Here is a 24548-nt window from a genome sequence, read left to right on the forward strand (position 1 = left end):
GTGCGTTCAGTAATTATGGCAAGTGACTAATTGAATTCTGAATTTCAACTAAGAGGCAATTACTATAAAGATCAAACATCATTATCAGCTGGTGCCCTGACAGCTTTCCAGAAGGGGGTTAGGCAGGGAGCTTCATAGCTCTGTGCTCTCCTAGTCTGTCAGGCTGAGCAACAAACTGTGCTTCAGCCCTGGATAATGACTTTTCTCTTCCAGTCTTAGTGCTTCCCAGAAACTCACTGCCACTGCAGAACAATGGGAGAATTAATGACCCGTTAGACTAATCACCAGTCTTAGTGCTTCGCAGAAACTTCCTACCACTGCAGAACAATGGGAGAATTAATGACCTGTTGGACTAATCAGCAGTGAGAACCTTTTCTTAGACTACACCTTTCTCACTCATGTGTTTTTAGGTATCTACATAGGTGGATGTTCCCACATATTCTGGACCACAGAAGTTTTCCTAGCAATTTGTGCATGTTTCCTATGAACATTAGTTGGATGATAGCCTATGTTTCTTAACACAATCACATCACTCAGACTCAAGTGAGGGAAGTCTTTAAAACAGGCATAGGCATGGTTGTTCAACATCAAATTACAGGCCCATCCAGGCCAATATTTTGTTTAGCCCAGACACCTAAATCTAGTTGTCTATATGAAGACGCTTATATGTGCTCTAGGTGGTTAAGTTCCCGCTATTGTCAATAGAGATGTAGTCAGTGGAAGAACATAACGTAAACAGCCACTGATCAGCTGAATCTGAGTCTAGACTGTGCTGGCTGCAATCACTGGGGGTCAATTCAATTGCTTAAACTTAAGAATCTAGCACTATTTGGATGCCCTAGATTGAGTAGATGCCATGGACACCATGGGCTGTCTCAAATAGTACTCGATGTCTATCTAGCAACATGCATATTATAACCTTCACTTACATATAAGCATCTGCATCATGACATCAGAATTTATATGTCTTAATCCTGAGTTCAATTTCATCTCTAGGGAGGAGTATAAAAATAGGGTAACCATGAAGAGAGATTGCTCTTGGGTGCTGTTTTAGTTTCCAGTGATCCAAGTTTCCATGACTTGCTGAACTAGAGATGATATCTGTGCATGTTAAATGAGTGACAAATGTCTGATCTTTCTTGTGTATGATACTTGGCCTTTCAGCAAAGATTAATTTGAATAGGTGTGTGTGTGTAAATGGTAAGTCCAGCATGAATTTCAGACATTTCTCTCACAACAGGTTTTTTAGGAGTCAAATAAATTCTGGTTTCTGTTCAGCTAGAATGAAGAGGTTCAGGTTTTTTTGCTTTTTTTTTGCCTTTTTTTGCCTTTTTTGTTTTTTTCATGTGCTGACATCCAGGTGAAAGGAAAAGATGGTAAGCTGAGGAATAGTTGAATACAGATTGCTTCATGATCTCCCTCTTTTATCTTTCTGTGTAAAGATACATGCAGGTCTGAGTTGAAGACCATTGGGTTCCATGTGAATTGACATTTGTGTATGTGCTGTCTCAGGTAATTAGCTGCAAAGTGCAAATAGCCTTGGGAGGTCACAAACTCACCCTGCATCTTCATGTCAACTTCAGCACAGTAACAAAATACAGAAGAAAGTAACCTTCATTTGTTTCAAAACAATGAACTTCGCAGGCTCTCACAAGCTACACTTTTCATTTCAGGTAATGCAGCACTTTTTGACAGACACTGAAAAGGAGGGCTTATTTTTGGTTTTGCCCTTCCTTAGTGCTTTTGACACATGTGGCCCAAATTCTGTCATGTCAATCAGTATGAGGAAAAAACGTGTGCACTTGCATGTTTGTGAAAGCAGGGTTAACTGAGCATTTATCAAGTGCTAGTGAGCCTGTTCACTTGTCTCTCTCTCCCTGTCTTCTTGATGTTCCCTCAGCTGTTTCTGTAACAGCATGGTCCTGGCATTTCAAAACAAGAGTTTTCTTAATCACAAGCCATGAAATAATTTCCTAAGGAAATTAATAGTTTATAGGGCTAATAATTACAGACATGAATAACAATTCTGTTTTGTTGAATGATTAATAGAAGGGTTACACACCAGGAGCTGCAAGGAGGTGTGACAAAGCAGCTTCCAGGATAATTCCCCAGTCATCCTTCTGAGGAGTGATCGTTTTGGGAAGGGGCAACAATTTGGGGATTCCCTGCTGCTGTCTACACCTCAATCCTGAAACAGTTCAAAACGAAGCTGTAAAGAAACAGAATATGCACTGTCAAAGAGATGTATTTTACAAAACAGTTTTTGTTAACCCTGGAGGAATGAAAAGAGCGAAAAATACTGCAAGAAACTGTGGTTTTATTTCCAGAGGAGAACTGTGTGGGGTGACTTGCAAGGGATTGGAAAGTCAAAAAGAATGGGTACTTTCTTTTGTGTATAATTTTATATTAACAGGTATTTCACTGAACAAAGTTAAAAAGAGCCACTTTTCTCACAGCGTTGCACAATTCAGTCTATGGGATCTTTCTTAAGGTGCTAAAATGGCAATGCTTGCTGCCAGGCAGCCCCAGCCTAGGACAAGAGTGACCTGCTGAGCACAGTAGAGATACGTCAGAATCAGAAACTCTGGACTGGGACCTACTTAGGTCAGTAATGGGAGTGTGGAGAAAAGAGGTGGGGACAGAGAGGCCAGGCTGCGGGCCCTGGAATCAGCTGTTGTTAAGAAGGTGAAAGCATAGCCCAAGATCTGACCACAGCTCATCTCAGAAATGAGAAGCAAGGGAAGAGCTGGCTGACCCAGGAAGGAGATGAACACGGGATCCAGGTCTCGGCAGGGTTTACAGTGAACAGGGCAACACAGCAAGTAGGTTCCTAGCCAGCCTGTCTAGGAGGTAGCCAGGGGTTGCCTGGAGAAGATTTAATAAAGGTTGATTCTTGGACCTCAGCACTTAGGTGAAAAATAGGAGATGGAGAAAGAGGTACAGACAAACAGAACTGTATACCGCAGCTGCCCTTTTATACCTCTATAATCCAGAAAGTGTCAAACCTGCTCAGCTTGTCTAAGGAGAGTTGGGTTCAGCAGTGCTGTATATGTGAGTGAGAGGATCTGTGTAAGAGTGGGCACAAGACTATCATCTTTATCCGTATGCCTAATGGAGTAGGCCTTGAGCTAGAAATCCAAAGAAATGTTTTTCTAAACTGGAGAAGTCTGGAGAACTTCTAAACTTCTAAAAGGTTCTGTTCCTGCCTTTGATTTTGACATGTTATATGACCTGGGTGAATCACTTGAGCTTTTTAGCAGATAGGAAATCGATACAGAAAGTGAGCATAATTAGACTGCTTGAGCTTCTCATAAAGCATTTTAGGACTTCTTGGCAAAGTAAAATGATAGAAAGCCAAGCAAAGTTTCTTATGTGCTTGAAAGCCTGGAGAAACATCAGGTTGGTGAGCTAGACAGAGCTGAGGTCAGAAATATTTTTCTAGGAGAACATTTCTTGCCTAAAGTATTATTTATCTGTCTTCCAAGACTCTCTTATAAGGGCATTATAATTCTACATAAATGTCAAAAAAACCCCAACCATGACATCTAAGAAAACCTCTCTTTGCACAAAGCTTGGCTTTCAGGATGATGTTGGCTGATGTACAAAGTAATAAGCATTGGTTGGATAACTGTTCTTTCCTCTCCTTATTTTTGTCTGAATATCTCTCATTCACAAATAAAGTATGTGGAGAGGTATTTTTCTTTTCAGTCTCATGGACGTCTGACTGCTGTTACAATTACACCACTGTCACTTATGATTTCTAGAAATAGCAAGCAGTGTACTGGTGCATTGTGAATCCTACCTGGCTCCAGCTTGCCACTGCAACAATCAGAAGAAACCCACCAAAGAGAGAGGACAGCACATGAATAAATAATTTATAGCCCCGTGATTCAGTCCCTATTTTTAGATGCTTGCTGGTTTTCTGAGACTTTCTGAAAAAGAGCTAAGAATAGTATATACATGAAGTGACGTATCCTTTATGCAACACTGTTTTTTTCTGTCTCATTTGATCTGAATCCTATGAAATCTGAGCAGCCAATCTAAGGAATTTATATCATGCAGTTCCTGTTGGATTTACTGGGGATTGTGGCGGATAAGTATCCAAGAGAAAAATTTGTGCTTAATACCAAGCAAAATGTCTTATTTTGAACGTTAGATGAATAAAAATTATTTGGAGGAGACACTGTGAGAAACTCACAATATCCCAGTGCTTAGGACACTCTGAAAGGAAGGAATCCATTGAACCAGGTTCAAGTTCCTCTTGAAGTCCAACAGTGGAAGGGCCAGAGTAAAAGTACTCCATGTTATGAGTAACTTACGGGCTACGATGTTCAGTGCTGGAATGTTTTATTTTGTTTTGTTTTACTCTTGTGTTCTTTGAAGTTTTCTAAAATTTTTCTTTTTGGGGGGTAAAACCTGGGTCCAATGTACCAGACTTAACAAGAGATACTAGTTGCCTCAAAACTGTGTATTTCAAAAGCATTTATTCAGCTCAGAAAACGTCACCCAGCTTTAGGCCTGGCACTGACACAAGACAGGTTTTCTCCACTGTCTCTTCTGATTTGAAAGGCCAGCATTTCACAAAACATGTTTTAATGTTGCGTACCTAAAGAAAAGCCTCATTTATTTGTGCTTGCTTTCCATTGGCAAACTTAGTATAAATACCTCCATGTTGGGGCCACTATTGACTGGTTGCTATATAGTCTGCTTTGCTGTGCCCTGAGGCCAGTGCAGGAAAGGACTGGTAAGATGTGCTGAACAAGGCTAGTTGCAAGTTGGCATTCTAAAATTACGAGGTTGAACTCTGCTTGTGGTAAATATGCAGGTCTAACCTACCCTGAAAAGGAAAGCAATTTACTCAACTTGGTCAGAGGGCAATACAGAGGCAAAAAGAGTTTCATAGTTGTCTTAAAAAGGAGGGGGGCAGAAAAAGGATATTTAGGATATCAGCAAAAAATTCCCAGTGGGGAGACTTAACAGACTGTCTGAAATAGTTTTACAAAGCAATTTCCAGAAGTTCTTGGGGCTTACACTTTTTAATCTGGACTGAACAAATCCTGTTGGTAGGGAGGTGGACGACATGACCCACTGTGCTTTCAGTTGTTTGCTGCATCTGTGATTCTCTGAGATTGCCATAGTCACTGCTAACTCCACATTCCAAAACTTTGCACTTTCTAGGGAGTTTGTTCAGTGGGGGTTCTGGTTTTCTGGTTGAATGACCCTTCATTTCAGCTTGGCTGACAGCTGACATGGATCAGCAAGCTGTCAAAGAAGTCAGATACCCTTAGCTGTGCACAGCTCAGAACTTAACAGGCTGTGTTTTATTTATTTATTCATTTGCCTATTTATTGTCTTCACTCCAGTAGCATATGAAGATGTCTCATGATTATAGAGCCACTCTGTATGCGTGGGATCCAGGGCAAAAGGTATAAGTAGTTGGAGAAGGCAGATTTCCATTTTAATGATGACTGGAAAGTCATGATTAAAGTCAGAAAGTCATCTACATGAGACACAACAAAATGACTAAAATCTTTTTCAAAACCAGCTTAGTTCCAGTTGTCAAGGATCTAGTTGTCAAGGACAAGATCCATTACAGTAGTGCTTGCATTCAGTGTCTGGAATTGTCTTTCACCTGCTAATGACTGGAAGGATGTGGTTAACTTCCTGCTGAGAATTATATCCACTTACCTTTACGTTGCTCCTGTTTCTTGTTTGTTTCATGCTTTTAATAGACTTTTACTGACTAAATACAAGCCTGCCACCAGGCCAATCTATACAGATTGAGTTACCACTACCTAAAAGACTTTATGTTCTTCAACAGGGTCAATTAAAAAAATAAATTAAAAAATGCCACTCATCAAATACTCCTCTTTGCATAGTCCATTTGGAAATGCAGCAATCATCTGCTGTTGGAAATGAAATTAGGGTCAAGGTTTTACCTCCCAAACTGATGTAAAACATTGAACCTAAGCTGTGTTTTAAAGCTGTTCCAGAGCATAATAGTGTCCTGTTAATCAGAGAATCACAGGATCATTGAGGTTGAAAGGGATCTTTGGAGGTCATCTGGTCCAGCCCCCTTGCTCAAGCAGGGCCACCTAGAGCCAGTTGCCCACAACTGTGTCCAAATGGCTTTTGAATATCTCCAAGGAGGGAGACTCCACAACCTCCCTGGGCAACCTATTCCAGTTCTCAGTCATCCTTACAGTAAAAGTGTGTTTCCTGATGTTCAGATGAAATCTCCTGTGTTTCAGTTTGTGCCGATTGCCTTGATTGCCTCTGGTCCTGTCAACTGAAAAGATCCTGGCTCCATCCTATTTGTACCCTCCCTTTAAGTATTTGATAAGATCCTCCCCCTCAAGCCTTCTCTTTTCCAGGCTGAACTGTCCCAGCTCTCTCAGCCTTTCCTCATATGTGAGGTACTTCAGCCCCTTAAACATCCTTGTGGCTCTTTGCTGGACTCTCTCTAGGATGTCCCTGTGTCTCTTGTACCGGTGAGCCCAGAACTGGAAACAGTGCTCCAGAGGTGGCCTCACCAGTGCTGAGTAGAGGGGGAGGATCATGTCCCTTGACCTGATGGCAGTGCTTTACCTAATGCAGCCCAGGATACTATTCACCTTCTTTGCAGCAAGGGCACCCTTCTGGCTCATGTTCAACCTGGTGCCTATCAGGACACCCAGGTCCTTTTCTGCAAAGCTACTTGCCAGCTGGGTGGCCTCCAGTGTATACTGGTGCATGGGGTTGTTCTTCCCCAGGTGCAGGATTTTGCACTTCCCGTTGTTGAACTTCATGAGGTTCCTGTCAGCCCATTTCTCCAGGCTGTCAAGGTCCCTCTGGCTGGCAGTATGACCCTCTGGCATTATCAGCCACTCCTTCCAATTTGGTATCATAGAATCAGAGAATCATAGAATAGTTTGGGTTGGAAGGGAACTTTAAAAGTCATCTAGTCCAACCCCCCTGCAATGAGCAGGGACATCTTCAACTACATCAGGTTGCTCAGAGCCCCGTCCAACCTGACCTTGAATGTTTCCAGGGATGTGGCACCCACAACCTCTCTGGGCAACCTGTTCCAGTGATTCACGACCCTCATTGTAAAATATTTCTTCCTTATAATTAGTCTAAATCTACCCTCTTCTTCCTTATAATTAGTCTAAATCTACCCTCTTCTAGTTTCAAACCATTACCCATTGCCCTATCACAATGCCCTGGTAAAAAGTTTGTCCCCATCCTTCCTATAGGCCCCCTTTAAGTACTGAAAGGCTGCAGTAAGGTCTCCCCAGAGCCTTCTTTTCTCCAGGCTGAAGAACCCCAACTGTCTCAACCTCTCCTCATATGAAAGGTGTTATCTGATGTTATTGATAATCAGTATTTTAAATATAATCTTCATGTAAGCACTTGCAGTTTTGAAGCAGTGAGTTACACTGAATACTAAGACTTATCGCAGTCATCCAAATTCAGTGGTTTCTAAGAAGCAGAAAAATCACAGTTGGGATGACAAATATTACTGTTGCTGCTCCATTTGCTGGTTAGACACAACACTGAGGTCTTTTTAGATGAGTCTCTAGCAGTGTTGTTAATAAAGTGTAACGTGTTGGGGAGGAATTCCTTTTGCAAGAGTTTAGATGGCTAAAAGTCACACTTCTATTCTGGGATAATGGTTCCTGAGCTTATTTGTGAAAAACTGCTCCCATCCCGTGCAAGTTTTCCCAGAACTAGTCTTGTGATACCGGTACTGAGTGGCAGGGATGCTGAAGAGGGTTATAGGCAAAGCTGCAAACAGAGTTTGGATGTCTCCCCCATCATCAAACACCAGCTATCATGAGTGTGAGGAGCCCTTCAAAATGAACAAATAAAGTCTGCAGGCTTCTCTCATGCCTTTCCATGCCAGATCAAAATCATTATCCATTATTATTGGTGTATGGGCTGTTTGGGGATACATTGCTCAAATCTGGCTTGATCAGCTTCTCTTCATTTAAAAAACAACAAGATATGCTGGGGTTTCTTAAAAATCTTGTTTGCCCCCAAACCAGTCAGAGTTGTGATTGTCACGCTCAGGTTTTTGATAAATGCAACACTATTTTTCTTCTTCATTCAAGGAGCTTTTGATCTCCACCTTGGAATTTCTCACTTGCTCTTGAATGATTATGCTCCACGAAGAAAAGATCAGGTTCTATATAGTAGTATGTGTGTGTAAGTGGGTATGTATATAGGAGTGAGACATTCCTGTAGTTATTTGATTGTTTCTCTGACTTTATTCAGAGAAGAACCATAAAAAGAGACTGAGCTGGGCACAGCTTTCCGAAAAGCTGGAGTGAGGGAGATTTGGCACCATACTACTACCTAGAGCATCGTCACCACACTGCTCATTCATGAACACTTACCAACAGGAGATAATTTCTGAAGACCCTGTGAAATCTGCAGTGATAAAAGTTCCCTGCTCGCTGAAGAGGCTCCTAAGGACTATTTAAGCTACGAGTGAACAGTGACACATTGCCAACAAAGACTTTATGAAGTGGGTTGGAAGTGTTGTTCGCTAGGACTTCTCGGCGAGCGCTGCTTTTACAACAGCTTTGTACTTCAGAGATTTACTGTTCCTGCTACGGGTAGCTGGTTGCAAGGAATATGGTTTCCCAGTTCTATTCCTGCCAATGCTTTGTTACAGTCATGCTCAGATCTCCTACCTACCTTTTTATGATTTGATACAAAGTTTTTCAGAAATGGAGATCCCTTTTACATCACCTTAGAGCCCATGAGAACTGCAAACGTTGGTACTTCTACTGTGTTTGTGTATGTGTATCTATATTGCGTATGGAGCTGAAATGTTGGCTGGTGTGTAGCGTCAAGGTCTGGCATTGGGCTGTCAAAACAGCAGCCACCACTACAGAGCAGGAACAGTAGTGGAAAGTATTGCAGTATGCTGTCTGAGGGGCTCTAATTGCTGCGTTTGACTCTGGGAATACTGCCATTGCTGTCATCGGCTTTACTGACAGAATATGACTATGCTCAGCAGGACTGAATCAGCCCTTAGCGGAAATATTAAAATGAATATGTTATACTGGCTGGCCTGGAGGGGATGAAATACATTTTCTGGAAGTTAGCAACCTGAGTGACAGTCTGAGCATTACTGGATATTTCTTTCTGTTCAGGGAGTTCCCTTTTACCTACTTTCCTGTCCCCTGGACTGATATGTTAAGCAGAAGTAATCAAGTGCCACAAATGTTGCTAATAATCTACAACAAAAGGAAATCAACATTTTCAAAGTCAAAGAAGAGGCCATAGACTGAAGCATAGAAATTAATATTGGATGATGTGTCAAAAGCTATGTGTATAATGGCTGTGTGTTGCCTGTGTCATCATGAGTCATCTACTGCTTGTTATTAGTTTGCATGAAGATTAAATCTGCTTGTCCAGTTGTATTATATGAGTGCAAGTGCACACAGAGCACAAATAACCACAAGTTATCACCAAAAATCTCTTTATTTTGTGTATCTGTTCTTTAGAATAAAGTCAGAAAGGAAGGAGAATTTATGAGAAAGTACACTGAGTTCTTCAGTATGCCATTTGTCTAAGGAAATGAAAATTGGCGCTTTCTTTTTTTTTAACTAGGGAAAAAGAAATAGTGCTAATAGCTATTGTTGCCCTAGAAAGATCATGTAACTGTTCTTTTCTTCCTGAGTGTTCATTGTTTATTTCTACAATAGAGTTCTCCATCATGACTCTTCCATTTTCTCCTTATTTTTTCATGACAATCATTAAGAAACAGTGAACTTAATCCCAGACTGTTTCTGTACACTGTGCTTTAAAGCAAAGGGCAAGAATGCTTCTAGCACAAAGCACATTAATCTGAGTTCTCACTGGAAAACCAGGTGAGAAGGAATATTCTTCAGCATATTCAATCACCAAAGAGATTATAAGTCTCTTGGTAAGATCACCGACTGTTGGTTTCCCTCTTCTCTTCCTTTACATACTCTGAAGCTGGGGGGCACGTATCTTCCATTGCTGTCTTTCATTAGAACCAATGTATCTGTCATCTTTTTGGCATCTCTTTGCTGCTTTGATCACTGCTACAATTCTGTATGTCCCAGTAACTCAGCCTCTCATTGAGTCCAGCGTCTGTTATTTCTTCAAGTTCTCTGTGCTGCTTTTGACAGTAAGTAGAGATGCTATGAGGCAGCTGTTTGCTGCTATGAAAAAGACTAAGATGATTATTTGAAGTTGCCATTATTTTATCCAGGGTCTTCTGTGCAGAGATATACGAGGACACACAGGAAGTTCAGCACATGCCAGATGTGACTGACTGTCTGTGAACGCAATCAACCTCTGTCCAGTGCATATGCGGTTGGTCCAATGTCCCCAGGAAATACTAGACTCACTTACTGTCTGCCATGGGATTCATCTGTGCATGAACAAGAGCTGCTTCTTCCAGATGCCTGCAGTGAGGCTCTCACTCTCTAGTATTACCTCACTCACTAAATCAGATATTTCTCCTTTAAAGCACTGGGTAAAAGATCTGTGTTATGTTATTAAAATAGATATATGAAAATATATTCAGTATTTCCATGTGGCTATTAGAACTAATGCTGTAAGGTATTTGCAAGAAAGACAGACAGACGACCTTTGCTTTGGGGTATAAATTACTTATGACTACTAGAGTTTGGAATGAGACATTCCCAGAAGTCAGATCTACTTGCTGCTTTTGTTTCTGAGAAGTGGCTGTTACTGGAGGAGATTCTAGACTAGAGAAATTCAGAGTTTGATTTTATCCTCCTCTTCTACAGATACTCGCCATGTAAGAGTCTAGTGTGACAGCTCGTAAACCCAGATCACTGTTGTAGATTATTAGCAGCATTTGTGGCACTTGATTACTTCTGCTTAACCTATCAGTCCAGGGGACAGGAAAGGAGGTAAAAGGGAACTCCCTGAACAGAGGAAGAAGTTAGTGTGGATGGGGGGAGCACTCGTCATATTTACTTTCTTTTTCACCTAAGAGAAATCTTTGAAGGGAGCCTTGGGATCAAAGCGGTCTTCTTTCCCTAGTTTTGACACTCCCCCTCTCTTTCACCCAACTTCAAGCTATTTTTGTTTTCTGTCAATTTCTTATCTAGAGGGAAGTCAGAAAAAGAAGAGTGGTTTTCCTTTTGCGTGGATAAATAACTCCTTGATTCAAATGCGCCTTTCCCTCTCAGCTGTTTATGTAGACCCGGTTGGACATTCGAAGTGTCTCATTGCTACAGAGACTTAAAATCAGCAACCATTCTGCACAGAGAGCTTCAGCACTGGCCAAAAGGAGCGGCCAAGTACAAGAACTTTCAAGGGTGTAACTCGGATCCAACCACCTGAATCCCACTCAGACCTGATCTCAGAGAAAGGGGGTAAAAGGTGCCCCAAGACATATTTAGCTTGGGATGTTGAATAATAATAAACAGAGCAGTGAGGAAAGAAGTCTAATCACCTGTTTAGCCTTCAGGGGAAGATTGCACAAAAAAATTGCACAGAAAATGGCAATCTATACCTGATTCAGCACTGGGGAAGGGTCTGGAGCACTGGTCTTATGAGGAGCGGTTGAGGGAACTGGGGTTGTTTAGTCTGGAGAAGAGGAGGCTGAGGGGAGACCTTATCGCTTTCTACAGCTGCCTGACGGGAGGGTGTAGTGAGGTGGGTGTTGGTCTCTTCCCCCAAGTACATAATGATAGGAAATGGGCTCAAGCTGTGCCAGGGGAGGTTTAGATTGGATATTAGGAAAAATTTCTTCATGGAAAGGGTAGTCAAGCATTGGAACAGGATGCCCACAGAGGTGGGGGAGTCACCATCCCTGGAAGCGTTCAAAAAATGGGTAGATGTGGCACTTTGGGACATGGTTTAGTGGGCATGGTGGTGTTGAGTTGATGATTGGACTGATGATCTTAGAGATCCTTTCCAACCGTAATGATTCCTAGTTTTTAATTTCATTATAAATGATCCAGCCACCAAGCCAGGAGGTTGCTATTCTACCCTTAATTGGTTTAGTGGTGGACTTGGTAATGTTAGGTTAATGGTTGGACTGGATGATCTTAAAGGTCTTTTCCAACCTCAGCGATTCTATGATTCTATGATTCTGCAGTAAGAAAGAGAGGGAAGTATATGAATTTGTCTGTAAACTAGTGACAAAAGTGGAAACTGAGGTCCTTAACCTTTAGCACAAGTTTCTGTAGTTGACCCAAATGTTACTAGTAATTTTACTTTACTTGGCCTTGTCACTCCAAGAAGAAACAGTGAAAAAGTACAAATAGACAAATAGCAGTATGAAATCCCGTGATCTGTATGGATATGATGTAATCTGGAGCATTGAGGTGAACTGTTCCTTGTTGCTTTCCACGTGAACTTTCTTTCTCTGTAGGAAAAAACACCTTTCAAAAGTCTTTCTACCTTTTCAAATGGCTGTTGTCAACAGCACTTTTAGAAACACTTTATCTGATACTTTTATTTGACATCTTATTTTCCTGATGGCTGGGTGCTGAACTAGCACTGAATGACCATGGCAGAGGCCCAAGAAGAAAATGGGTAAAGGGTAGCCAGAACATCATGAAGAGTTCATTAGAAAGTTGTTTATATGTGTCCTTTGGGGATCTTTCTGAATTTCCTGTTTTACTTTAATTCTCTTGCTTCTAAGACACAGTTCAAAATAAGCATGGAAAAAACCTATTGCTTGGGATTGAGTGTGCTTTTGATGGGTGGAGGAAGGTAGTTTGTTTAGCAAAACTGCATAGTTTTCTCTCTGAGTTCCTTGTGATGAAGAGGAGTGCTTGCCAGAAACTGAACTCCCCTCCTCACCCCCAATATTACAACATGCAGTTCCCAGAGCTCCTCAGGGTGACACTGCAATTGGACATGAAATCTCTCTGCTTCGGTAAAGTAATTAGTGATTTTCACTCACATTCTGGGAGAACTAGCACCTTGGAAAAGGATCAGAAGTGGTTTCATTTTCACAGACGATGGGTGATCACATCCTAACCTAGGTGTACGCATTTCTGAAATCCACTCAGAGAAAATTCTTGTAAGGCCTCCCCAGCCTGCCTGCCCCAGGGTTGGCAGATGTGCTTATCTTGCTCCTTTTTCAGGTTCTTTGCAGAAGTTTTACCAATAATGTTGTTCATAGGAAGACTCTAGAAAATCAGTATCTTCAGGAATGTAGCTTCTAGTTTACAGTGGGATAAATGGGAGGGGAGTAGAGCAATAAGTTTACCATACACATACCATTCTCCTAGATGGAGCGCTAAACACCTGAACTTTTCTGCCCATTTCTGAATACATAATTTAACTGCTTTTTAAAATACTGTACTAACATTAAGCTTTCTTTTTCAATGCTCTTCTCATACCTTTGCTGTCTTCTGAACCCATATGCTGTAAGAAAACATTATCAATAAGTATCTTTAAATACTTGCTTTATCTAGATGTGTTTATGTCCATTATTTCTCCTCTTCCCTCCTCAGCAGGCTGTTCTAGTCCTCACAGAGGTGGGATAAGTTGATTTGCCTTGTGAATAATCTGTTCTGTAACTTTTTCTTAAATGTGTGAAATTGCTAGGCTGATTAAAGTCCAGCACAGAGTGTTCATCTCTTTTTTATTTTGGTCTGTACCAGGAAATGCCTACAGAGAATGCCTGGGCAATGGGACATGGGCTTCCAAGATAAACTACTCTCAGTGCGAGCCTATTCTGGATGACAAGGTCTGTATTTTTCCCTTCATTCTTCTCAATGACATTTCTCAGCATACATGAATGCAAAGCTAAGCTTAAGGTTAACATACTAATTTGGGACTTTTGAGACGGATTTAATTTCTATCTCTGCAACAAATCCTCCCTGTGAATTCAGGCAAATCACTTACCCTCTCTCCATATCCCCTACTCATGTGGCTTTTTAAAAAGGATGCTTTATTACACTCTGTCCCTGATGATGTATGTTTATGCAGATCCTTCCTAGCTTTGTTCAGAGCCTACGGCTGCTACAGTAAATGTTAGTAATAATAACAATAAGACCAAAAGCTTCTTTGGCACTGAAAAATAAGCTTTCACCAGCTGATTCCACCCTGTACCTATTAGTTCTGAGGTGTCATCAACAACTGGCCTTTCTGGATCTCAGTGTAATTTTTCCTTCAGCAAATATGTATAGGGGCAGCAGCAGAAAAATACATAAAAAGCAGACTCGGGTCCCAGCTGTCTTTGAAATATTGAGCCAGTCTTGCATTATATAGGAGTTTACAGAATTAAATTAGCATATAAGGTTAAGCTCCTTCAGAAAGGCTGCAAGCAATTATGCACAGTCCTTTTCTTGTCCAATGTCTCAGCTTTTCCATCCTCACACCGTTTAAACCTGGAAGCCTTTCATGCTATGTTCTCTTCCTCTTCCTCCTGTTTTGAGTGCTGTGGTGAGACACAAGCACACATAGGCTTTGTGCCATTCTCTCTGCCAGGGGTGACTTTCCCCTCTAAGAACCAGGGTGGAGCCCAGCAGCTCAGGCCTGTTTATGTTTTGGGGTTCATTCCACTCATTCTGTCATTGGAGTTGTGCCATGCCAGTTGCAAACAGAGAGGAGGAAGACAACATCTCACCTGCTAAGGGCTGCTTGCAGAGCTAATCTGGATTTAGTGCTTGGGAACTATCTGGACTAGTGCTGTACCTGAAACAGTCATGATGTGCTTTGGCTGTGGCCCAGCATCCATCCTGTAAGATCCATGTTGTTGCTGAATGTGGGCTTTGACAAGTGAATCAGAAAACAGATACCTACACACCAGCTGCTGAGGAGTGCCTACTCTTACCCACTGGCTAGGTAATTTGGTGGTAGCCCACCCCCCCCACACCTCCATTTGCTAGAGGCTTCTAGAAGGTAAGAAAAATTGTACCAGTACATGACTGCCATCCAGAGGGACTAAAACACGTTCCAGGTGGTCTAGCATAGTGGAGAGGCTCCCATGGCAATTTAAGCTGATCTAAGTTGGGACCACCCCAGTGCAGCGCCTCCTTACATTTCTTTCCCACATGAAATAAAAAAACTAGCTTTTTGCTGGGTCATTTTTCGGATGAATCAGTTCCCTAAACCATCTTATTGCAGGAGTGCTGGGGCCCACAAGCAAGGGGAGTGAAGGCGTGGCTGGGGTTGAGGAGGACAGGAGCCCATGGTAGCAGACCATCTCTGACTGAAGTGGATTTGCACTTCTGTGAAACCACCCTCTTAAAAATGAGCAAGAGGTGGGGTGTGTAGCAGCCAGTGCTGATTTAGAGAATTGGGAACAGAGCTGGGCAAAGAGTCAAAATCTTTGATGCGGTTTAGCTGGTATGGGAAACCTGAGCTGATAGCAGCAGCCTGCTGTACCAGCTCAGGAAAATGCTGCTGTATTCTAATGACACTCAATGTGTTTGTTTGCATGACTTGAACAGTTGCTATCTCTGCACAAGCAAATACAGAGGAGTTTTATTTGAAGAGGCTGGAGAAGTGTTGTGACTAGAGGACAGGAATATTTCCTTTGCTGTTTTTGCTTTTAAAAACTTTGCAGCTATAATGATAGCTTAAAACTTCCTAAATAGCATGTTCCTTAAACAGAATAAAGTGCAGATGTTCCCCCACCCATGTTTGCAAAAGCTTAAAAACTCATCTATTAGATCTTTAAAGATTTGCGACAAGCTTTGCAAATATTAATATTTGTGAATATTTTTGAATTCTCTACATAATGCTCAGTGTTACAGATGAATACGTGGGTTGCTATGTGATCTCAAAAAAAAAAAAAGAAAAAAAAAGAAAGATCCCCACAGATTTCCATAATCTTCCATTTTGATTAAAGGTGAGATGCAAGCACACATGTGGGTCTTTCGTTATTTATTGACTGATCCTAGCAGATGCTAAGCATCAGCCAGGAGGTACACCCTGTGTTTTGTGTTTGTTCTTAATACAGAAGACAACACTACTTTCAAGCTTGGCCACTCACAGCCGGAGTGCTAAAGAATTAGATGGTTTGACTTCAAAGGTAGTGATGGATACATGGGACAGGAACAGGACTTTTCAAGGTCAACTCCATGTCCAGCGCTACATGCTTTATAACAGAGTGTTGGTAATGTAGCAAGGGAAATTTTAGGGTTTTTCAGCTGTGGGTCAGTCTTAGGGGGCATAAGCTCCTGTAACACATTCACTGGATTACATTAATACATCATTGCTTTACTTCTGGTTCAGACCTGTGGCAGTAGCTGATAAAACTGTGCTCTGGGACTGCTTTGCTCCTAGATTCCCCCTTCGGCTGGGATCTAGTTGCCTGTGTGTAGTTACATGGTGTGGTTTAAAATGTCCCAGTGTCTCCATGCATGTGGCAGGTGTGACGCAGGCCTTCTGGAATACCTGTGTCCTGGAGGTCAGTCGCCAGGACCGAGTAGGAAGCACAGAGTCTCCTGAGTGCACCTCAAGGGGCACGGGATGCCTCTGTGTGTGTAACTGTTTGTAGCCCTTGCTTCAGATGCTGGTTCAGATGTTGGGGAGATACCCAAATGTAGGTGTCCTAACAGCAGACTGAATCCCATCCTCTGAACAATCAGTTAGCTCCTTCTCCAGGCACAGGAATCAGGTACAGAAATCATTTTGATCCAACTGGCTGTTTGATGGCATAATGTGTAACAAACGGAAAGCTTCTACTCAGCCTACAAGCTCCTGTATCAAAGGGACCTTTGCTGCATCTGGCACAAATCTGTGCTCTTGTTAGAAGACAAATGAGAGTCTCAGGCAGCAAAAAATACATCTGGCCTCCAAAAAGAGCTATAAATCAGGAACTTTTGTCTTGTCTGTGTGGCCTATGATAGTTGGATATGAGTTTGGTTCTGCTAATGTTTTCAGGTGGCTTCAAGCTGTGTAGCTGAGTTAGCACCATGCTGGGCTTAAGTTAATGTATCCTGCTTAGGAGCACAGTCACATTAGCCACAGCTACCCAGCTTCCAGCTGGCTCGGAACAGGAAAGCGGTGAACTCAGAGGCATCTTGGATGACAAAGATACTTCCCAGTTGCTTCTGAAAGTCTTTGGAGAGGAAATATGGTATCTTTAAACTGTAGTGGTGATGAGATCATCCTGGCAACAGGAAGAAATCTAAAGTGACTGAACTGGGAATGGAGTGCAGAGCCACGCAGGAAGACGTGTGCTGTAAACTCTGGCAGGACCTGTCAGGAAGTTCTGTTAGAGGGAGAAAGATCCTTGTCATCAGGAGAGCTAAGAGTGCTGTCATTAGGTGGTTATTCGTTCAAATCATTAGCTGGTTTGGTTTGGACAGGTTAGCAGTCACATCCTAGCTAAAGCAAAGGAAAAAGTCCTCTAGACAGAATGACTCCGTCCTTAGCCTGAAATCTGGCTGCAGGGAGCCCAGTGTCTCTTAGATTTGCAAAGCTGGTGCCGGTAAAGACATAAAGCTGTGCTTCCTCAGTTTACCTGGTAGAAGCTGGCTGGAAGATAACTCTGCAGTGTCTGATACAAGATGATTGTCATGCATGAGGAAGAGGATGTCATGGAAGAGGATTCCAGTGATGTGACCTGCTGTGGTCCAGAGAGTCCTTTTCTATATCCTTTCTAATGTAACAACTCTCCTCCTAAGCCTGAATAGGATTTAAATATACATTTTAGTGGAGTGAAACATCTTCCTGGAAGCAGAGGAATATTGGGTGACAGTAGAAGGTTGTTACCATTTTAAATGTATGTCTTCAAGAGGGTGAGACAAAAGAGAGTTATGCAAGTATTTTACATGAACTGAGCCTGGGCCAACACATGACTGATTCTGGGCACGTGTTTTTCAGCCCTGAAGGTGTTGTCTCCAATTCTACCAGAGATACAGATTGCATGTAGGCTGGTGGAAAGTGATCTTGCCACCCTGTCAGCTTAGTTTTTCATAGGCACCGAGGCAGTTCTTGTTTCTATGATATTTGAATTTGCCTTCAGGAAACCTTGTTAGTGTCAGCAAGGGAAAAAATAAAAGTCCTGCCTGTTTTTCGTTCAGCGTCAGTGCATCAAAGAGGAACTTAATTATGGTTTTTTCCAATTAATTTTCTCGTGTTTTGAACCATACCTTCTTAAAACTTGAGTGAAGTTGAAATAGTGGTTAGGAGCCAAAGGGGGGAGCTGAAGCGTCAGATTCAAAGAGCAGGATCCTTGGCCAGGGAGAAACATTGTCATCTTCTAGATTTCTAGCACTACATGAGCAATTCTGGACAATGCTCTTAGCTGTGGTTTAGTTTCAGGTAGTCCTGCGAGAAGCAGGGAGTTGGACTTGATGAGGTTTATGGGTCCCTTCCAACTTGAGATATTCTATGATTCTGTGAATTAAGTGGGAAAGTAAATAAGCAAGGCAGTTTGCCAGGGCACTAGCTGGTCAGTACGACATTGCATTTCAGGTAGGCACATCAGTTCAAGTGTGTTTTCCTTCCCTTTAGGTGTCCCTGTGACTTAAGGACAAATAAAACTCAGTGTAGAATTCAGATATTGTGGGTTTTGTTTTTTTTTTTTTCTCCTCAAGGCTATTCAGAAAATGGACCTGTGCATGGGGAAGTTTATTTTAGGGGATTTTGTAATAGACTTAAAAATACCTTACGTGGTTGAGTTCCGTCCAAAACCAGCACATTACTCCCTGTGCTGAAGATATAAGCAGATTTCATCATGAAAATGAATCCAAGAGGGCATGCTCGCTCTCTGACAAAGTGCTGGAAGATGCTATCTTCACAGAACAATGGAGCAGATTAACTACAGCTGCTGGTTGTAGTTTTATCCAAACATTCATTCACTGACAAATTCCTTTGGAATAAAATGTTAAGGGACCTTGTTAGAAAAAATGAAACAAAGGAAGTTCAAGCAAAATTAGAAAACTGATGCCATTTGTAGGATTTTACTTTTATATTTGTATCACAAGAGAGGAAATTTAGGTGGTTATTTTTCAAAGGTCTTTCTTCTGAAGGAGGACAACATCCCAAAGCAGGGAAAGATCTGCTTAACCTGAAAAGAAACAAATGCCAAAACTAATAAATAAATAAATATCTTTTTTTCTGGGGATTTTTTTTTTTAAATAGCAAACCTCTGTCAATTTTTAACCAGCTTCAGTATTTATCTGACTGGTTTTCTACTTCTTCCTATGCATCAGGCAAAGAGAGGAAATGCTTCTCTTTTCTCTGAAGCCAGCAGCAGCACACCAATAAAGAATGTTCCAGTTACTTCAAGATCAAATTTTGTCACATCACTAAATTCACTGATTTAGAATCATAGAATCATAGAATGCTTTGGGTTGAAAGGGACCTTGAGAGATCATTTAAGTGAGAGCACTCTTGTACTTAATTTTTTGTTTACAGGATCAAGAACCTACCAATAATCTCCTCAGCATCCTAGGAAATAGACACTAATATGTTAAGTTTCACCACTTAACTTGGAGTCGCTGCTAAAAACAACAGAACCTCTGGTTCGTCAAGCTCTCAAAACTGAAAGGACACCAGCAGATTCCAGCTCTTTCAGTCTACATTGGTTCTGCCCTCAGTTTGAAAGATAAGGATCATAGCTTGCAAGGAGTGTACCTCAGACAAAAATCCACCTGTATGGAAAGGATTTATTATTTATTCTTACTGATAACTGATTAATTTTTGCATGAAAACCAAACCATTTGAGTAGGAAAGTAGCATAACCTGGCTGATTAAGACCATGCAGTTTCCTAAAAAAATAATGTTTTATAACTTTTGAAACTGCGAGAAGATGTGTCTTTGGTAGCTTTGTCACCCTGAAATGACAAAGTCTTAAAATAGCATAATAATGAAAATAAGAAATCATAGAATCATAGAATGGTTTGGGTTGGAAGAGACCTTAAAGATCATCTAGTTTGAACCCCCTGCCATGGGCAGGGACACCTGCCACTAGACCAGGTTGCTCAACGCCTTATCCAACCTGGCCTTGAACACTTCCAGGGATGGGGCATCCACAGCTTCTCTGGGCAACCTGTTCCAGTGCTTTACCACCCTCACAGTGAAGAATTTCTTCCTTAAATCCAGTCTAAATCTACCCTCTTTCTGTTTAAAGCCATTACCCCTTGTCCTATCACTACATGTGCTTGTAAAAAGTCCCCCTCCAGCTTTCTTGTAGGCCCTCTATCCCCAGTAGGTACTGAAAGGCCATAATAAGGTCTCCTCGCAGCCTTCTCTTCTCCAGGCTGAACAACCCCAGCTCCCTCAGCCTGTCCTCGTAGCAGAGGTGCTCCAGCCCTCAGATCATTTTTGTGGCCTCCTCTGGACCCGCTCCAACAGGTCCATGTCCTTCTTGTGCTGGGGGCCCCACAGCTGAACGCAGTGCTCCAGGTGGGGTCCCACCAGAGCAGAGGGGCAGAATCACTTCCCTCGACCTGTTGGCCACGCTGCTTTTGATGCAGCCCAGGATAGGGCTGGCTTTCTGGGCTGCAAGCGTGCATTGCCAGGTTATGTGGACCTTCTCATCAACCAATCCCTTCAAGTCCTTCTCCTCAGGGCTGCTCTCAATCCATTCTCCGCGCAGCCTGTATTTGTGCTTGGGGTTGTCTCGACCCAGGTGCAGGACCTTGCACTTGGCCTTGTTGAACTTCATGAGGTTCGCACAGGCCCACCTCTCAAGCCTGTCAGGGTCCCTCTGAATGGCATTCCGAGGAAATTCTAAAAAAAGGAGGGGGAAAAAAACCTTTTTTGCTAAGATTTTTAAGAAACTGTGGACAAATCCAAACTGAAATGAAACCAAGCCTGTACTTCTGTGCCTGGGCAGCATGTTTGCCTTATACATAGGCATCAGCCCTGGGGCTATTATATCATTTTAAAGTCGAGAAAAGTAATTACTGTTTCCTAAACTGATTAACTGTTCCTTAATGTCAGTGCTTAGAGAGTCATGCTGATTTAATCATGTTATCTCTTTACCTCCAGAGGAAGTATGCGCTCCATTACAAGATTGCTCTCATCATAAACTACCTGGGGCACTGTATATCAGTAGGGGCCCTTATAGTTGCCTTTATGCTTTTCTTGTGCTTGAGGTGAGTAATTTGTTTGCATGCTTCTAACTTGGTTGGGTGTGACACTTACCGGGTTACTCAAGCCCTCTAATAACGCTGTCCAGGTCGTGTATGGTCTTGAAAAATGGTCCTGGCTTTTACACTCCCAAGCATGTACGTGGTTTCATTGACTGATGCATTGGATGAGCTGGAATGGTGGCTTCCATGCGTAGGACCTAAAGCCTATTTGTATTCAGGAAGAGAACTGTACATGATTTATTGATGCAGTAAAAAATTCAGTGAGCACAGAGTGCTTCATTAAGGGAAGCTGGGATTTGAGCGTGTCAAGTTGCAAGTCTTGGCGGCAAGTTTTCTTTTTTTATAAGGCAGTGCATGATAACATAAGGCATTTTGCATTCCCTGACAGATAATGCCCAGATCTAGACCAAAGGAGATAGAATGAAATCTTTGCATTTTGCTTTGGGTTAATTTCAATTTTTCTTCCATTAAAGAACTTAGAAGTTTTCTTAAATAACAAGAGAAACATCTTTAGAGGAGCTTTATCCCCACCAGTGCTCATGAAATGATGAATGCAAATCAATGAAACTGCGCAGAAATGCTTCCCTTCCCTGGTTCAGTGGTACAGAAGGGAGTTTGTCAGGTCAAATGGATATGTCAGTGAAAGAAAGTCTATGAAAAAGAATTAAGGCTACGGGGAGAAGAGAAGGGGCAGGAGGGAAGGAAACTGAGTGGAAAGTAATAGGTAGATGTGCATCGGTCATCATATGTATTGTATATACACAGCCTGAATATTCACAGGAATATTTTTTAATGTGAGTGGCCTGGTTGGATATTTCTGTACTATTTGTGCTGTCTTGTCTAGGAGCTTTCAACCTGAATTTAGGACCAACTGCACTAAGTGTTATGCAATGATAATCCTTGAGAAAGAGCTTATACTAGTAGCAGAGGAGAAACAGGTGGAGGACCCCCCCCCCCCCAGGATTACAACATGATGATTGACAGTGACCTAAGTGAAAGAATTACTGCTTTCCTAGAGTGGAGCATCCCTACAAAGTCTTATGCTGAGTCTTCCTCTTGAGCATTCCTAGCAAGAGGGTCTTATTAACAACAGGAATCTTCTCTCACCTTAGCATCTATAAACAGAATAATCTATGCTAATGGGAAGAAAAAAAAAGCTTAAAACATTCAATGGGAACATTTATGGTGCATTCTTTTAAACTTCCATTTCAACCTTTTTACTGTGCATATAATGCTAATTCCCATAGTGCTTGGAGACCTGAATTAATTTACACTGAATAAAGAATGCAAATTATTCATTGTAACTATGTTCCCTGCTTTGATGCTGAATCTTTTATAAATGCTTGAGTAAATAACACAAAAACAATTAGATAATATGCTATAAATGTATCCAGCTTCTAATACAGAAGTGGCCTAGCTGATCTCTTTTAAATTGTTCTTCTGGTATTTAAACTTTGACGTGAAGATTTAAATTTTGCAGTCAGCTTCAGCATTGAAAATGACTACAGCAATTAGGTACTTCCCTGTACCTGCTGTGAATTAAGATAGTCCATCTTTTCAAATTCCCACTGCATCATGCAAAAAAAAAATCTAGGGTCCAGCCAGCATTAACCAGCATGAGCTACTTCAGTGTCTGTAGAGTTACACCTGTTTTCAAAAGTTCTAAAGAAGCTCCTGTGAAGGCAGTCCAGAGTCATGTTGCATTACAGATTTCCCCTACACAAATTCTAGGTTATGCACATCTTCATCACACTTACCTTTTCAAAGTGTCAAAGAGCAAATAAGTTTTGACAATTGAGTCCTGTTATTTGAGGCTTTTTTTTCCTGTTTTAGTTTAGATGGAAGAAGGCATCTACTAACTGGGTGAAATGAGAGGATTTAGATAATTCCTGGCTAAAAAACCAATAGAAGACCCTGCAGGCTAGATCTGATAGTCCCACATCTTGGCTCAAAATAGAAATCTGTCAGTTCCTTATTCCTGCCCCACTCCACCCATTTACCTCACTCCATGAGTGCTTGCCGAGAGAGAAGATAGGGAAGATCTCCGGGAGACCTACAACTGCCTCATATTTTTATGCTTCTCACCCATCACCTGCTTGATTTTCCTTTGCTCCGTCAGTGCAGATGGAATCCCAAAGGCAGTCCTGTCTGAAGGAAGAGACTGGAGCACACCTACTCTATTGGAACATAACTGCTAGGAAGGCTGTGGGATCTCTCACACTGGAGGTTTTAAGAGCAGTTAAATATCTGGTTGGCATGGCAAAGAGTATTGCTTTGATGATCAACTAGTGAGATGGGTGTTCTGCTTTTGGAGATGAGCTTCACCATTCCTGTTGCTGCCCCGGCCCAGGTAGCTGCTGCACTGATGGGAAGCTTAGTCCTCAGTTGTGCTGAAGTGGGAAGGGGAAAGAACTAGATCTAGTGGCTATTCTTCCAAAACTATCCTATTTCATCTCGTCCCCAGTTCATGTCTTCTACATTTTCTTATGCAACCCTCTGTCCTCCATTCACAGCCCACCTTCCAAGCCAGTAGAAATGTTCTACCTAAGGAACCATACAGGAGACCCCAACACAACTGAGAAGGGAGGAGAACTTAGCCAGGAACTCCCTTTTACTGCAAAGACCTATTCCAGCCTTGTTTTCTCCAGTTCTGTCACATATGAGCCAATCCTTCTTTCTTGGCTGTGCAATGAAAAATAAGCCAGTAAACACTTCATTTAGCACCTAAATAATAAAAAGTGAAGCTCAACTTATGGGAGAGGACTTGATTTTTGTTGGCATGCTGACTGAATGGCAATGAGTCATTGAGGTAACTCCTAAAGATCTAAGTCAAGGATGGTTCCTCAAGGTCTAAATGTAGGTGGTCTTAAAAGTGTGAAGACCCATGCTGTCTTGACAACGCAAAACAAAACAAGCACAAACAAAAAGAAATATGCTGAGAAAGAAAAATGAGGAATTTGTGCATAAACCAAATGTGCTGTAGAGCTGCATTGATCTCCAATGCAGAATCTGGAGAGATTTGCTCAGGGCCCTTCATAGGGCATTGTTAAATGTATCTGCACTGCTGTGAATTTCACAGTCTGCATGTTCTCATTAATAGTAAAGGTTTGATCCATCCCTCAGGTGCACACAGGCAGTTCCTGCTGACACGGCTCTCATCATCCCACATAATCACATTCTTACACTAGTAAAGCAGAAATTTTCCATAGGAGGAATCCTGCTATCAGTAATACCAATCAAGCTGAAGGAAAAGAAAAAAGAAGCAAAAGGATTAAAACACTTATTTTGTTCTTTGGAATCATATTTTTCCTTTACCGTTGCTGATAATGCAGAAACCCAAATTGTTTTGTCCTGGCTTTTTCCTCGTTAGTGTGCTGTTATACCAGCCTCTGAGGTGGAATAAGGGTGCTTTGTAAAACTACTGACGTGTTACTAAACAATGAGCTGGCAATGGCCAGCAGTGACCTGACTGGATTCAATCAGAAGATGATTTATTTCTGCAGTAGTGACCAAAGAAGAAGTACGGGAAGACAG

General features: G+C 41.8%; 1 protein-coding gene across 1 annotated transcript in view; it reads left to right on the forward strand.

Annotated features, from left to right (window-relative positions):
- The window catches only part of CRHR2 (corticotropin releasing hormone receptor 2), a 112465-nt gene that overhangs the window by 27822 nt on the left and 60095 nt on the right, over positions 1 to 24548 (forward strand). The window contains exons 3-4 of the mRNA XM_075705405.1: positions 13617 to 13702; positions 20911 to 21017. Coding sequence (XP_075561520.1) covers positions 13617 to 13702; positions 20911 to 21017 — 193 coding nt within the window. The remainder of the gene's footprint in view (positions 1 to 13616; positions 13703 to 20910; positions 21018 to 24548) is intronic.

The sequence above is a fragment of the Pelecanus crispus genome, chromosome 2 (genome assembly GCF_030463565.1).
Source record: "Pelecanus crispus isolate bPelCri1 chromosome 2, bPelCri1.pri, whole genome shotgun sequence".
Lineage (NCBI taxonomy): Eukaryota > Metazoa > Chordata > Aves > Pelecaniformes > Pelecanidae > Pelecanus > Pelecanus crispus.